This window comes from Hippopotamus amphibius, chromosome 1 (genome assembly GCF_030028045.1).
Source record: "Hippopotamus amphibius kiboko isolate mHipAmp2 chromosome 1, mHipAmp2.hap2, whole genome shotgun sequence".
In the NCBI taxonomy this organism is placed as follows: Eukaryota; Metazoa; Chordata; class Mammalia; order Artiodactyla; family Hippopotamidae; genus Hippopotamus; species Hippopotamus amphibius.
In genome coordinates, this window is record NC_080186.1 from 135,854,567 (window position 1) to 135,869,449 (window position 14,883).

At 43.6% G+C, this 14,883-nt stretch overlaps 1 protein-coding gene across 8 annotated transcripts in view; it reads right to left on the bottom strand.

Moving 5' to 3' along the window:
• TENM2 (teneurin transmembrane protein 2) overlaps positions 1–14,883 on the bottom strand; it is a 960,873-nt gene that overhangs the window by 216,601 nt on the left and 729,389 nt on the right. For all 8 annotated transcript variants that reach the window (XM_057729532.1, XM_057729570.1, XM_057729561.1 and 5 more), the window contains one exon: positions 11,899–12,021. In XM_057729532.1, the coding sequence (XP_057585515.1) occupies positions 11,899–12,021 (123 nt within the window). The remainder of the gene's footprint in view (positions 1–11,898; positions 12,022–14,883) is intronic.

The window sequence follows — 14,883 nt, forward strand, 5'->3', positions numbered from 1 at the left end:
ATGGTCAAGAGAGACCATACGGTTACAGAAGACGGGCATGAAAGGTTAGTGAAGCATTCTGACTTAGCCGACCTGGCTCTGTTACTATCTGGCCACTGCATCAAGACAATACTCGTAAATGACCTTGGTGCCAGTTTCTCCATCCAGGAAACGGAGAGGTGACATTCTTGGATCCCTCTTTTATTTAAATTATAAGAGAAATCACAGAGTGACTTGAGTGTGTAAAGTTATTTTTTCCCCTGTATTTAGTTCAATAGTGGAGCAAATACAAAGTAAACAGGTCCTTGAAATAAAGTAGGAGACACTGTGGTTTCGACCTTAAGGAGAAACCCTTGACCTCTAGAATAGAGAACAGGCTCCTACAGGAAGTTTGGAAGCTTCCATCATAAAACATTGTTGGGAAGAAAAGAAACTAGTAATCCTGTGTGGGTCAGCTCTTCAGATGGGGACTAGACGGTATGTTCCTCAAACATTTTTATGTTGCCTCTCGGATATGAAATACTTTCCTGTAGGGGAGAAATACTGCATAGCATGTAAGATCAGAAACTCTGGGCTGAAACTGCCTGGGTTCAAATCCCAGCTTTGATACTTGCTAAGTGTTTCCATTCTCTGGGCCTCAGTTCCCCCACCTGTATAATTGGGACACTATTATTATTTATTTCATAGCATTGTTAAAAGGATTTAATGAGTTAGTCTATGTAAAGCTCTTAGGGAATTTTTGGCACAAAATAAGCACTAACTAAAAATTAGCTACCATGAGTATTATTATCAGTAAGGCTCTAAGCCTCAATAGAGTGTTGTTTATTTTGCTGACATAATGACACATCCAGGGGGAAACCTCTTGTTATCGCCAGTTGATCAGAAGCTCTGATTATTATAAATTAAAAACAAATTTGTACTTAAAAATGCTGCTTTTGACGGGCTCCTCTCCCCCCCAGATTAAGGCCTTTTGGAGGAAGAGATATAATAGGAAGGACTCAGTAAGGAAGAAATGCAGGGAAAAACCAAACCAAACCAAAAACAACCCTTGGGAAGAAGGGTTTAGGAGCCTCTGAGAGAGACCAACTATAGCAATCATTGTGTGGCAACAAGTTACAGAAATGCATGAAAAATAAAAAAGAATTTTAAAGAAATGATTCATCTTTAAGCTTAATAAAATGAGCTTTCCTTCATGTCTGTTGGGCTTTCAGGGGTTGCTGGGTTAATGACAGGATATGAAAAAGAAGCAGGAAATCGGCACCCATGAGCCCACTAATCTGCTGCTAAAACTTAAACGGATTTTGATAATGTCAAACCAAATGAGGACGACAGAGGTGGCGAAGGGAGCAGGCTTCCAGAGAGCCATTGCGCTGCAGAAACTCCAGCAAGGAGCCTCGGGGGTTTGGTTCTTACAGGAGTGGGATCCCCCTTCTTTCAGGAGCTCCCGACTTCAGGACGCTGACGTCAGTAAATTAACTGCTCCCACCAGTGAGTACAGACTGCCTTCTCAGTAGTCACACTTCTCCACCCAGAGTTTCAGATGCCCCCCTCCTCATGTCCCTACCACGAAAGGAGGCAGTGCACCTAGGTGCTGAAGTACAGGTTTGGCATCCAGACAGAACTGGGTTCAAATCCTGGCTCTGGCTCTGGTTCTTCCTTGCTGTGTGACCTCCAGCAATTTGCTTAACCCCTCTGGGCCTGCATTCTCTTTTTGTTCAAATGGAAACGATAATAGTAACTATCTCACAGGGTGAGAGTAACAAATGGAAGTACACAAAAAAGGTGCCTAGCACATAATTATAGCAAAATAAATGCTATTTACATTGAATTAAATAAAAGAATGAAAAATTGTAAGGGAAAGCATCTGGTTTTTTTTTTTTTTTCAGAGTAAAGGATTTTCTAAAGGAAAATACTGTGTATATGTGATATGTATGTATAGATAGATATGTATGTATGCATGTATGTATGTATGTATGTATCTATCTATCTATCAAGAGAGAGGAGAGAGTCTAATTCTTCTGAAACAGACTTAACTATGGGAACAAACTTAAAATTGGGAGTCAGGTTCTGTTTCCATTACTGATTTTTGGTGGGACTTTCTAGAAGCTAGTTTGGTTATTTTATTGATTAGCTTACTTTATTGAAAAACCTGCTTTATGTAGTAACACTGAAATTAAGATCCAGTCAGCTATACTTTCACATTGAATCTCTTTTGTCCTTTACACCCTGAGTCCCGCCAGATAAACAGGTTCTTTCTCTGAGTTTCCATAGTATTTACACTTCACTCTACTGCAGCACTGCTGTTAGGTACTGTGTTGATTTTGCTTCCTTTCTAAGTGTCTTTTATTGGATGCTGTGCTCCCTGAGGTCAGGTAGGGCTGCAAATTCATCTCTGGGTTGTATGTGGTTTGCACCTGGCAACCCATAGGTAATCTATAAATGCTTATTGAACTGAATCAAGCTTTACCTGCCCACCTGATGGGGTATTTTAACACAACCCCTGTGTCTACTGGGTGAAATGAGAGCCTTAAGGAAGATTTATTTTGAAAAGTTGCGCAGAAACTGACTTTTTAAAAAAAATAAAATTCTCTTTTGAAAGCTCCACAGGGAAATGTACTATCTAAAGAAAACTTCCTTACGAATCCTTTTGAAAAATCATGAGTCAACTTTTATTTTATCTTTTGTATAAAATCTTATAAACAAAAAAATGAGCCAAGGCAGCTGGAATCTAGTGTATATAGGTCCTTGGATTAACAACCAAAAGATAAGAGTCCTAGGATTTCCCTGGTGGCACAGTGGTTAAGAATCTGCCTGCCGATGCGGGGGACATGGGTTCGATTCCTGGTCTGGGAAGATCCCACGTGCCATGCAGCAACTAAGCCCATGCGCCACAGCTACTGAGCCTGTGTGCTACAACTACTGAGCCCATGCGCCTAGAGCCCACGCACCGCAATGAAGAGTAGCCACCGCTTGCCACAACTAGAGAAAGTTTGCGCACAGCAACAAAGACCCAACACAGCCCAAAAAAACAAAATAAAAAAAAGATAAGCGTCCTAATCCTGATGCTTTATGACTCTGAACCATTTGTGGAAGGAACAGGGCTGTAAATGAACTATTCTGTTGAACTCCCATCCTTGTTACTAAGCAGCTGGCTAGTTTTAGGCAGGTCAGCTCTCCAGGTCTCATGGTCCTTATCTCCATAAGAGCGGTTTGGACCCAAAGATATCTTAAGGGGCATTCCACCCTAGCCTACTGTGGTCTACAGGGCGAGCCAGAAGGGTCATCTCCAGGTTTGTGCTACAAAGACACGTGTGCATGGTGTCTGCAGGGGGAAGGGTTATCAGAAAGTGAAGGTGACTTCCCTGTTAACAAACTAGGGATTGCTTTCAAACTAAACTTTCCAGATGTGCAACTGAATTATGCTTTTGCAGAGGGGGTTTCACTTTTTCCATATATATATATATATATATATATATATATACACACACATACTTTAATATATATAAAATTTTCATTTTGAAATAATTTCAGATTTACAGAAAAATTTCAAAAAATGGTACAAAGATTCCTGCATATCCTTCACCCAGATTTCATGTTACAAATACTTGTGCTCTCTCTCTATATATAAATAGGTATTTTTTCTGAAATATTGACAGTTATATTATAAACAGGTTACTCCTTTACCTCTAAATATTTCCAAGTGTTTCACCTAAAAACAAGGCCACAATACATTCTTTTTCAGAACCCCAGTACAGTTATCAAAAGCAGAAAATTAACACTGATACAACCAAATATATATATCTAATTTATAGATCTTATTCAAATTTGCCAATGGTTACACTAATAGTCTTTATAGCCAAAGGAAAAAAAGACCTTTTCTACATATTTAAAACAATCTTTAAAATGAGTGGGCATAACTTCTGTAACTTTAAAAATAATGAAAAGAAGAAAAAAGTTACGCCAATACTGCCTCCCAAGAGATTAAAAGGAAAGGTGGCTTTTGTAAATTGCTACAGCCAGTGCGGGAAACCATCTCCGTGACTCTGTTCCCCAAGGTCAAATTCCTGGGCTGGTGTCCAGGTCTATGTTGCCCTCTAAGGTCAAAGAGGCCAGCAGCCCAAACCAGGCTTCTAGTCCCACAAATAAGGATCAGAACCTGGGTTTCCAGAGCCATGCCGGCTCTTCTAGGACTACCAACATGGCTAACCCCAAGAGGATGCCATTGAGAGACACTTAACAAGGAAACAAAGTAATCACGGTTTTTATCTTTACCTCCAAGATGGGTGTCCTCACACTGAGAAGCTCGGAGATCTCAGGAGGCAACGCTGCACGTGGAGCTGGTCAGCCCTGGGTTTGAAGCCCAGCTCTGACAACTACGAGCTGTGTGCCTTCCGGCTGATCCCTCCCCTCTCCGTCTGTCTACTCCTCTGTATAACGGGGTCGCTTCTGAGGATTAACCAGAGTAACATAGGACCCGACTTTTAGGCACTTTTACATCTAGTTGTTGTGCTACCTCCAAAACATCTGTATCCATCCCCGATTTGTAGGATAAATGTGTGCTGATTTAGTGACAGTTTATGATACCAGCTGCCTGGTGGACTATTAACTACAAGAGGGCCCAGGGCTGGAGTGGGCTGTAATGAAACAGACATTTTCCGGAGCAGCTGAAATCCACATACAATGAGTGGTCAATATGTCTGCAGACCAGAGGGGAACCTACCGCATGAATTAAAGTGCCCAGAGAAAGCAAAGTCCAGTTTATTTGCCCCAAACTGCAGGTATTGATGTGGGCTCTAGAAAAGCAGCCTCGTATTTATTTCACAACGATTCATGAATGTCCCAAGCAATGCCGGGCAGGTCATTCACTCATATTTTCATGCAACAATTATTTATCAAGCATTGACTGCAGCGCTAGGTGATCTCTGGTCAACATTAAAGTTGAGCTGTCAGTCATATTCCCATTATCAATTATCTAGGCAGCCCAAAGTTAGGGTCCCATGGACCCTTGGGTTTGCATTGACAGCATCAAGAACAGAGGAATTTAGGGACTTCTTAGGTGGCACAGTGGTTAAGAATCCACCTGCCAATGCAAGGGACACAGGTTCGATCCCTGCCTCAGGAAGATACCACATGTGAAGCAACTAAGCCCATGCACCACAACTACTGAGCCTGCGCCCTAGAGCCGGTGAGCCACAACAAGAGAAGCCAACACGAGAAGCCGTGCACCACATGAAGAGTAGCCCCGGCTCGCCACAGCTAAAGAAAGCCCGTGTGCAGCAACGTAGACTCAATGCAACCAATAAATAAATAAATAAATATATATATATATATATATGGAAGAGAGGAATTTAGCACCATTCTGTAATCATTCTGTGAGAGTACAGCCACCATCCTTGGGTTCTAGGTAATGACTGAGAGTGGTGCTCTGGCAAACAGGATGGAGTCCAGCCTCCATCTCCTAGAGCTGCGGCTTCCATATCCAACGTTTCTTTTTATCTACGAGCTGCACTGTGAAAAGTGGAGATGGTGACCATTTTGCCCTAAGAAGCAGATGTTTAAGACACATTGGTTCTGGCTGGTTCATCTCCAGCTTAATAATGAGATTTCTGGGATTTTCGAGGTAACACTCTAATGATCAATTTCACAGGATAGTCCACCTCTATAACTCCACGGAAGATTGCTCGTGGAAATGTGAAGCGATTGCCTATTTCAGACACACTGTACCTAAAATTCCACCCAGTTAAATAAGACTGATGTTGAGCAGAACGACAGCCTTCCGTAGCCACATTAGAAGCTAATCATTTCAGAAAATGTTGCCATAATTCATTTATGGAAACAGCGAGACTATTCCCCAAACAAGTGATAAAGGGAATGGACTCACAGTCATACCAGAGAAATGAAGCCTCATATGAATACTTCCTACACTTAAACTGAACTCTGGAGGCACCTTGGCATAAATCTGCCTTGCAGATTATTCTGCCTCACATATTTTTATCTATTGCAAATAAAGTTGAATTCCGAATATTGCTTCAGTCATTACACCTCGTTTCCATTTATTTGGGAATGAGGACAACCATCTGCGAATTCTGTTTAACCAAGAGATAGGCAGAAAGAGTCTCCTAAGGACATTAGATTCACTAGCTCGTCTGAGGCATCCGTAGCCCAGCAGCCTTCACCCTGCTGTTGGCTGGCTATTCTGCAGGCACAGACTTCCACCCTGAGCGTCCACTGCTCCTGGGATAGTATGCACAACATCACACAGCAATAATGATTTTTAGAAAACCCTTCAGCACTCAGAACTACACGCGGCCTTTATTTCTTTTGAAACCTCAATTTGTCATCTGAGACAAAAATGGCCAAATATCTCAGGGTGTTAACAGATATTTATACATCTGACTGTTCAGGTGAACATGCTTCTGTGTTAACATGTAGTTCAGTTTATGAGTATTATTTATAGCTGCTAAAATTTGAGTGGTTACAACGTGCCATGTAATCGCCTGATTCCTTGATGATTTTTTTCTGTTTTTCAGATGAGAGGACCATAGGAGTAAAGTGACTTGCTTAGGGTCACACAGGTCTTAAGTGGCAGAGCTGGGATCAAAAGCTCTATCTGACTGATTCTGAAACCCACATATGTAACCACTAGGCTGACTGCATTTCGGACCCTGGGCTAAGTACAAGAAACACAAAGAGACGTGTGTCCAAGCAGATAGGAGAGACCAAGCTCTGGGTGTACAGCTCTCCCTGAAACAGAAGCATGCCAATTAAAGTAAGGGCAAAGGGGGTGGGGGGTGGGGGGAGGGAAATTGGATCTCATTTTTAATAACTACGTCAAGGCACGATGATGCCATGTACAACAGAAACTATGTAATTTGGAATGGGGTGTGGGTGGCAATCAGACGCCGAAATCCACCAAGTGATGCACTAAGTGGTACCCATCTGTAACAATGGTAGAATAGCATGGCCTCCAAAATGAGGGGAGTTGTTGCATGGGTATGTAGGCTGTTGGTATGTCTGCCAGTAGATGTGCAGTACTGTAATGGCTGGCTCGAACATAATGACCCCTTGTCCTTCTGGGAACTTCACCGACTTTGAAAAAGCCCCATGTAGGGAAGTGATCATTTTGGAACCCTGGGCTGTGTTCATTGAGAGGCTGACGAGAGCCAGAGGAAGAATTACCAACCTCCCTGCTAATCTGGCTCCTAGTACCATACATTAAGCCAACTAGTAAAAATCATTATGAAGTTTTTGCTGAAAGGGCAAGTGTAGAAAAACATGTTTCTAAACAGAATAACAGTCTTTGCCATTTTTTTCCAACTTGCATACCATCTGGAAATTCTGATTTTTTTTTCAAAGGGTAGGAAAGAAATGTGCTCCAGGCACAAATAAATGTTTACAGCTGAGTTATAAACCGAGAATGGTGGGGCTTAAAACAGACAGGCTGGCAGTGATGGAACTCAAGCTGCAGTGAGACAAATAATGCTGTGAGGAGCTGGACAGCTTGTTTTTGCACATTGGCCCTTTGGAACGGGAAGTCCTGCTTCCTGCTGACCTCATCAAGCACATGGCTGGGAAGAAGTCTTCATCAGGGTTTGTCCCAATTCTTGGAAGGTAAAGGAAAAAGATGAAGTGGCAAGATTGTCTACCTTGACATTCTGAAAGCAGCCTTCGCCTTTGGAAAATACCGCACCTCCTAAGAAGTGGCAGCCCGTGAAGGTTTGTTAAATGGACCAAGAGACGTCATGATGATGTCAGGAACAACAACAAACATTCATGGAGCTCTTATTAAGTGTCTGATATCACACACTGAGTTCTATAAGCGACATCTCATTTATGTTGGACAGCAAGCTTACAAGGGGGTACCATTTACAGATGATGGCTCAGAGGCCGAGGGAGGGCAGATGACCTGTTTACATCCATACAGCTGCTAAGTGATGGAGCTGGCGTTTGCATCCAGTCAGACCAACCCCAGAGCCCCGTACTACAGAGCATCTGTCAATGCAAAGTTATCAAGAATATATTATACCCAACTCTCGGTCAAGATGAAAAAACTGATATATTGGAGTTTGGTCTTTTCCCCTAGTCTGCTATAATTTGTAGTTACAGGCAAGTCCAAGAAAAGTAGAAATGGGCTTGTACATGATTGAGAGTAGTCAGCCAACTTTTCCCGTAAAGGGCCAGATAGTAAATATTCTAGGCTTTGGGGGCCATCTAGGCTCAGCTGCACCTACTCAACGCCACTGCCAGAGTGCAAAAGCAGCCAGGAACAATGAATGAACGTGGCTGTGTTCCAATAAATCTTTATTTGCAAAAACAGGCAGCTGGCCAGATTTGGTCCACGAGACAGTTTGCTGACCCCGGATATAGAGGACACCTTGACTGTACAATGAATGATAGGTTTTGAGAATGATCTATGAAAGTCTGCCGGGGAGTTTATTCTTTCTTAAGATCAGTGCACGAATTGGCTACGTACAATGTGCCCTTTAAAAGTTCTTGTATACTCCGCCTCTGGACCTAGCCAATCAAACTGGATTCCCTTATGTTATCTGACCAGGTCAGAACACTGTATTGAATCTTCGTCCTCCAGGCTTATCTAATCCCAGATCTATAGAAAAAGTGCTCCGTGCTCTCGTAATGAAGATGTATGAGTTCATTCCTTTTAACATAGAAATACACACGAGATGGTGAGTGATTCTGGCAGTCTGTGGGCTCCCTTTCCTTGATGTGAAATCCAACAACCAAATCACCCACGTTAAGGTTTAATTGAAAGAGAGAATGGAGAAAAAAATAAACCATGAACATCAGCAAACGGAAAAGGGAAGACAAAGCCCAAAGAACATATATTCTCCCAACTAATTAATCAAGTGCTTTGTTTCCACTAACAGAGTGTGTAGGCTGCCCTGTCTATTAGACTCCTTTCCAAATCTGAGCAATGTAAACAGTCCTAAAGACCAAGGTAATGAAATCTCTATTGATGTGCCCTCTTAGATGGGACTCACATGCCTGTGTTTTGCTTACATTTTAATTTGCTTCTGCTGGATATGTACCCAGTAATTGCTTAATAAGATTAACCTCCCTGGCAATGCGTGGTGTATCTTGATTAAAACATTATCGGAGTGAAGGATTATCGTATAGCACCAAAATATGGAGGGGGTGGTATTTAATTAACTTATTGCCAATATATCTTGATTGTCTCTTTGAAACACTGGAAAAGTAGTCGATTGGAATTGATTCAGGTTATCTAAATGTATAGAATTGGGGAGTGTGGAGGAGGTAGGTCACTGGGTAAAGAAATTCAAACCCAGGGTCCCTGTCTTTAAAAAGAGGTAGGTGGGTGTGTGAAAATGCAAACCTTTCTAGTCGTTTTTAAAACCAAACTCCACAGCAACTCAAGAAGAGATCTGATCTCTTCGGTCACAGGAAGAGTACTGTTTAGGCGTTCAGAAAGATGTTGCGAGTTTTATTTCAACTTTAAGCAATTTCAAATGCTCAGACTTTATCATAAAAGTCCTCTTGACAAAATTCTCCGGACAATGACTTGGTAACCCCTTTTCTGTCTCAGAACTCATCTGGAAAATATTCTGTTCTGTGTGATGTTATACGACTCACACAATATTTTCAAAAGCAGGTTGCATCTGAGGGGAAAAATTCTGTTCCTTCCAAAGACACCATGGAAAACATTTCTTTGTTCATTTAGAGACATCACACTCTTAGTTAGGACTTGTTCCCTTCGGGGAATCTTCTGTCCTGCTGGTGTGGGAGGCTCAAGTAGGGTGGGGGTCTGAAATGAAGCTTAATCACAAATGGGAAGAGAGGCTGACCTTCATTTATGGAACTTAACGCCGATCAGTGATTGCCTTCTGTGAAGAACATCATTTACAAGTATTTGTGGGAATTCCCTTGTGGTCCAGTGGTTAGGACTCTGCGCTTTCACTGCCAAAGGGCCCACGTTCAATCCCTGGTCAGGGAATTAAGATCCCACAAGCCACAAGGAGTGGCCAAAATCAAATCAAATAAATTTTTAAAATTAAAAAAAGTGTATATAACCTCAGTATGTATTTTGTATATAACCTCACATAAAATATATCCCTGTGCAGAAAAAATAACAACCCACTCCCCCGCATATTCACATTTTAAATGTGTATTCTGCACTTTTTTCAAAGGATGGGGTGCTGATTTGTAGATTAAAGGAGATTTGTGATTCAAACATAACAGAGACCCCCCCCGCCAAAGCAGTGTTCCTCAAAAAGCAGCACCACGGACATTCTGGACGGGACAATTCCTTGTTGTAGGAGGCTTTCCTGTGCATTGTAGGATGTTTAACTGTATGTTGGCTATGGTAGTTGCACCTTGCCTAAATGTGACAATCAAAAACGTCTTCAGACATTGCCAGATGTGCCCCTCAGGGGAAAAACAGCCCACCTGAGAACCACTGCAGTAAAGGAGACTCGACTTACATTTACAGGTGGGTGTCAAGCCCTGGAGGTGTGCAGACTGCAAATCCAAGGCCAAGAAATTTGGCTCCTGGCTTTTGGGTCAGTTAAGGCAAAATATACTTTTCATTTTCAGGTCTAGTTTTACTCACCTAATAATGGAAAGCATATAATTTCATCCTCAGATAAAACTTTTTCATGCTTACTTAAAGGTAATTTAGTGTTATGATTAGAATAGATGAGGAGAACAAATCTTACAGCCTGGATCAAAAGACAAAAAAGTCACACTTGAAGCATTAGGACAGCTCTGGAGAGAATAATTTAGGCGACATTAGCATCTCAGGGATGACTAATGTACACCTCTACGGGAAGAAAATTCTGGAATCTTCTCTGCAGAAAATGCCTGATCTAGGAAAACCCCAACAGCTCCCCTAAAGATGCACACGGCACAGACCTGAGTTCAAATCTGTACCTGCCTACTGGTTTGATTTGGGGTAAATTTCTAAAACATCCTGGGCCTCAGTTTCTCCTAGATACTTTTTCTCCCTTTAGAGTTACTGAAGTTACACAATGTTAAACCCAGCACACAATAAGTGCCCTAAAAATACCTCGCTTCCCATTGCTGAAATATCCCTGCAGGGTATTTTAAGAAAGGTGGGGTGAACTGCCTAGTGTGCTAAGAGGTGGAGTGAAAAAATTCTGTGTTTGGGCAACCCTTCCATGCAACCTGTTCTGTCTGTGATTCCATCCTGAATCAAGCATCCTCCCCCACCCCGCATGCCAGCCTGCCTAACGGTGCCACTGGCTGCCCTTGGTTGTCTTTTAATTGCCCCACGTCCCCACTTCCCCAGGGTTCTGTTTTCTCTGCTCCTTCTTAGCACCTTGTTAGCACCTATTTTTTTTCCCTGCAAAAATACAGTTGCCTGATTGCTTCAATAAACATTTCTATTGTCCCCTTCGCTGTTCTGCCAAGGGAAGCTTTGTTCCCAAGTTGTCAAAACTCCTTTCTCTTCTCCCCCAAAGCGGAACGCTCCCGGGCTTTCTCTTTCATGGCTTGCCAGGCGGTGCTTCCTCCCCAGGGAAGCTGCCTCTCTCCCCTGGGGAGAGGGCTCTAGTCTAGTGGCACGTGCTGCCTGCTGCTCTCAGCTTTCCCCATCAGGCAGGACTTGCTCCAGCTGCTGCTCCTGCCCAGGCCTTGAGATGCTTTCAAGCAGCCCCAGACCGTGCCAGTCGCTGCAGATAGCGTAGGTATGCACATGGCTCTGAGCGGGCACCGCGCCAGCTCCAAGTGGCTCCAGCCAGACACAGCTCACAGACAGCAGACAGCTTGGAACCGGGGCACCTAGAAAAGGCAGTGCTTTTTCCTCCCCCCTTTTCTCCCTTTTGCGTACCTTCCAAGATTGGGGTTTAGAAAACCTGAACCAGGTGGCGGGAGCTCTGAATTCTCCTGCGACCTCGAGAGGGCAAGCCGCAGCTGTAACCTCACCTTTGCCTCCAGATGGCATTGTTGCCACATCATCGTTTCCTGGTAAGCCGGTCCTTATCCCATTGTTAAAGGTGTGTCCATCTGCCGGCTGGAGTTGCCAATTGAGTCCGAGCAGATGCATTGCTGCAGGAGAGACAAAGTAATGAAAATATGAATAGATAATTCAGCAATGCAAATGTCAAGGGAGAGGGACAGGTGCCTTTTCCAAGCGACTGCCTTTGAAGGAAGATGCAGTTCAAAAACGGCTTGCCCCAGGCCTCAGGGAGTGGCTACATACAGAAGGCAAGTAGATCCGGGTGGTTGGGTTTCCTCTCCCAGGGGAAAGGAAACAGCCTGCTGGGGACACCATCCTTGATGGTGGGTGGAGCAGGGAGGAGAAAACATAGCCCAGACCTTCCAAATGGTGCCACCACAAAGGGGAAAATGCCCCTCTGGACTCACTGTAAAGGCTACTCTCTATTCCTTCCAGCCTTTCCCACACTCTCGACAGAGCTGTTTAGAGACTGGTGGTCCAGGGGCATTGATAAGGATAGTTTCCCCCAAACTGCTCAAAATCTAAATCTGTTTCAAATCAAGTCTCCCCCAGTGGGACCAGCCTGCCAGTCTCGCTCAGATGACTATGCCTGTGCTGAAACACCAATGCAGCCTTCAGTATCTGCAGTAGTATTGGCCCATGATAAAGTCCACCTCCCTGATTATTCCAAACTTTAAAAAGATTTTTCCATTCCCGTCCTCTTCCTGATAAGTGAATACCTTTCAGCCTATGGTGGAAAAAGCTTGGGGGTAGTGGTGGAATGGAGTCCTTTTCTGGAAACAGTACAATTCCATCTCTCCTCTTTCACACGCCCCTCCCACCTGCCCCATCCCCACCCTTCCTCACAGTACAGAATGAGACAGTTCTGAAGCACTGCCTCCTTTTTGCTAAGCAAACAAGCACGCCTACAAAATTCTCACTTTACTCCCATGCACACCTCAAACCTCCAGACACGAACTTCCTTCTAGTCGTCCCTGTCACTCTGTTGGTGCCAACTCCCCACGTCCCAGTTTGTTGAGCAAACTCAATATCCCCCTATGTCTGATGGTTCTTGGTGAGTTGTCCTTACTGCGTGGAACAAAAGGCAAGTCCCACACACCTGCATTCTTTCAAAGTCCGTATCTAAGAAATGCTTCCTTTGCGAAAAAATAAGGAGTTCCTTCCCCTGCTTATTTCTCAGCCAGGCAATAACCACCCCATGTCTGTCTGGCATTTCAACCGGACACAGGCTGATGCCTTTGCGACGTTTCCCACACTGCAGGGGGGAAAGAGCTGTTGACAGGGAAAGGTTCCTAGTACAGATGCGGGCATGGGAGAAACAATTAACCACAGGACATGCAATTAACAATGCTTAGGAAATTGTTCACAAGGCAATTAATTCTGCTTGCTTACCACCACCTAAAGTCAGGCTGCCTTCTTTTAAGGTTAAAAACCTTTCTTAAAACCTTACAGCTCAGATGGATGGCCACGGATGAAGGTGGCAAGGTGTCCCTGGGTGTACATCTGCTTTTGTCTTACACATGTCCCCACCTCAGAACCAAGTTTTCTTTCTCTCTCTCTCTCTTTTATTTATTTAGACTGCGTTGGGTCTTTGTTGCTGCACACAGGCTTTCTCTAGCTGTGGCAAGTGGGGGCTACTCTTCATTGTGGTGCACGGGCTTCTCAATGTGGTGGCATCTCTTGTTGCGGAGCACAGGCTCTAGGCGCATGGGCTTCAGTAGTTGTGGCTCACGGGTTCAGTAACTGTGGCTCACGGGCTCAGTAGTTGTAGTGCATGGGCTTAGTTGCTCCATGGCATGTGGGATCTTCCTGGACCAGGGATTGAATCTGTGTCCCCTACATTGGCAGGCAGATTAACTACTGCACCACCAGGGAAGTCTGAGTTTTCTTTCTCTACACTACTCGGAAGTGCGAGGCGCACTGTTGCAACTCTTTTAGATGATACATGCTAATAAGAATAAGTGACATCTACTGTACACTTTCTGTCTGGGTAACACCTAATTTCTCCTGCAGTTTATCTGTTCTATGTAGGTCACTTACTTGAAGAGACCAGATTCGACTGTCTCAAATAATGACATATTTTCTCTGTACAGAGGTCAGGACATGAGAACTAATCATGGCAGTTTCAAGATAACGATAGCTTCTGATTTGTAATTAACAGGTGAAGGGAGCCAAGGAATTAGCTATTTTAAAATGATTTTAAAAAGTTGCTACTGGGTTATCGGGGCTTGCCTGGAGCTGTCTGGCTGCTGCATTAGAGATGTGCTTCTTTCAAGGAGGGTCTGTATGTTTTAAGAGAGAGACACAGACAGATACTGCAGGTCCAGCTGGCGCCCAGGCCTTACAAAGCTGTGATTTTTCACACCCAGAGAAAGAAGCCGTGGGCCCATTAGGCACAGATGACAACCTCCCCACTGCCCCATCAATATGAAGACTCCTGTCAAAACTGCTCCCCTCTCCTGCTACTCAATCTTGTCATTCCAAGCTACAGAACATACTGCAACCATCAGCTTTGGAGATCAGCAAGCATGCAATACTCCAGTCTTACTGGATGTACAGAGGGCATCCGTGAAACGGCAGTCTCTGTTTGCAAAGATGCCTGCCCCCCTTGCTTTTTATCTTGGGTTCCATAGTATCTCTTTATTTAAAAAAAAGAATTCTGAAAACATGAAAACCACAGATGGGGTGAGAAGGGTTTGGGTCAGAGTATACAAGTAACTTCCCAGACAACTCCCAGAAATGAAAGGAAAAATAAGAAAGTGAGATGGAGATGGGAAAAGGACAAGAGCCAAATCTGCAGTGCATGAGCCCTGTCCTCCCAGCAGAAGTGATGCAACTCAAGTTGCAAAATGAAACTCAAGTTTGGGCATATTTTCGGTTGCTGAATTGAATGTTAAGTAAATAACTGAGAACTATATTGGGTGTAGAAACACCTTCTCTTGGGTTTTTTT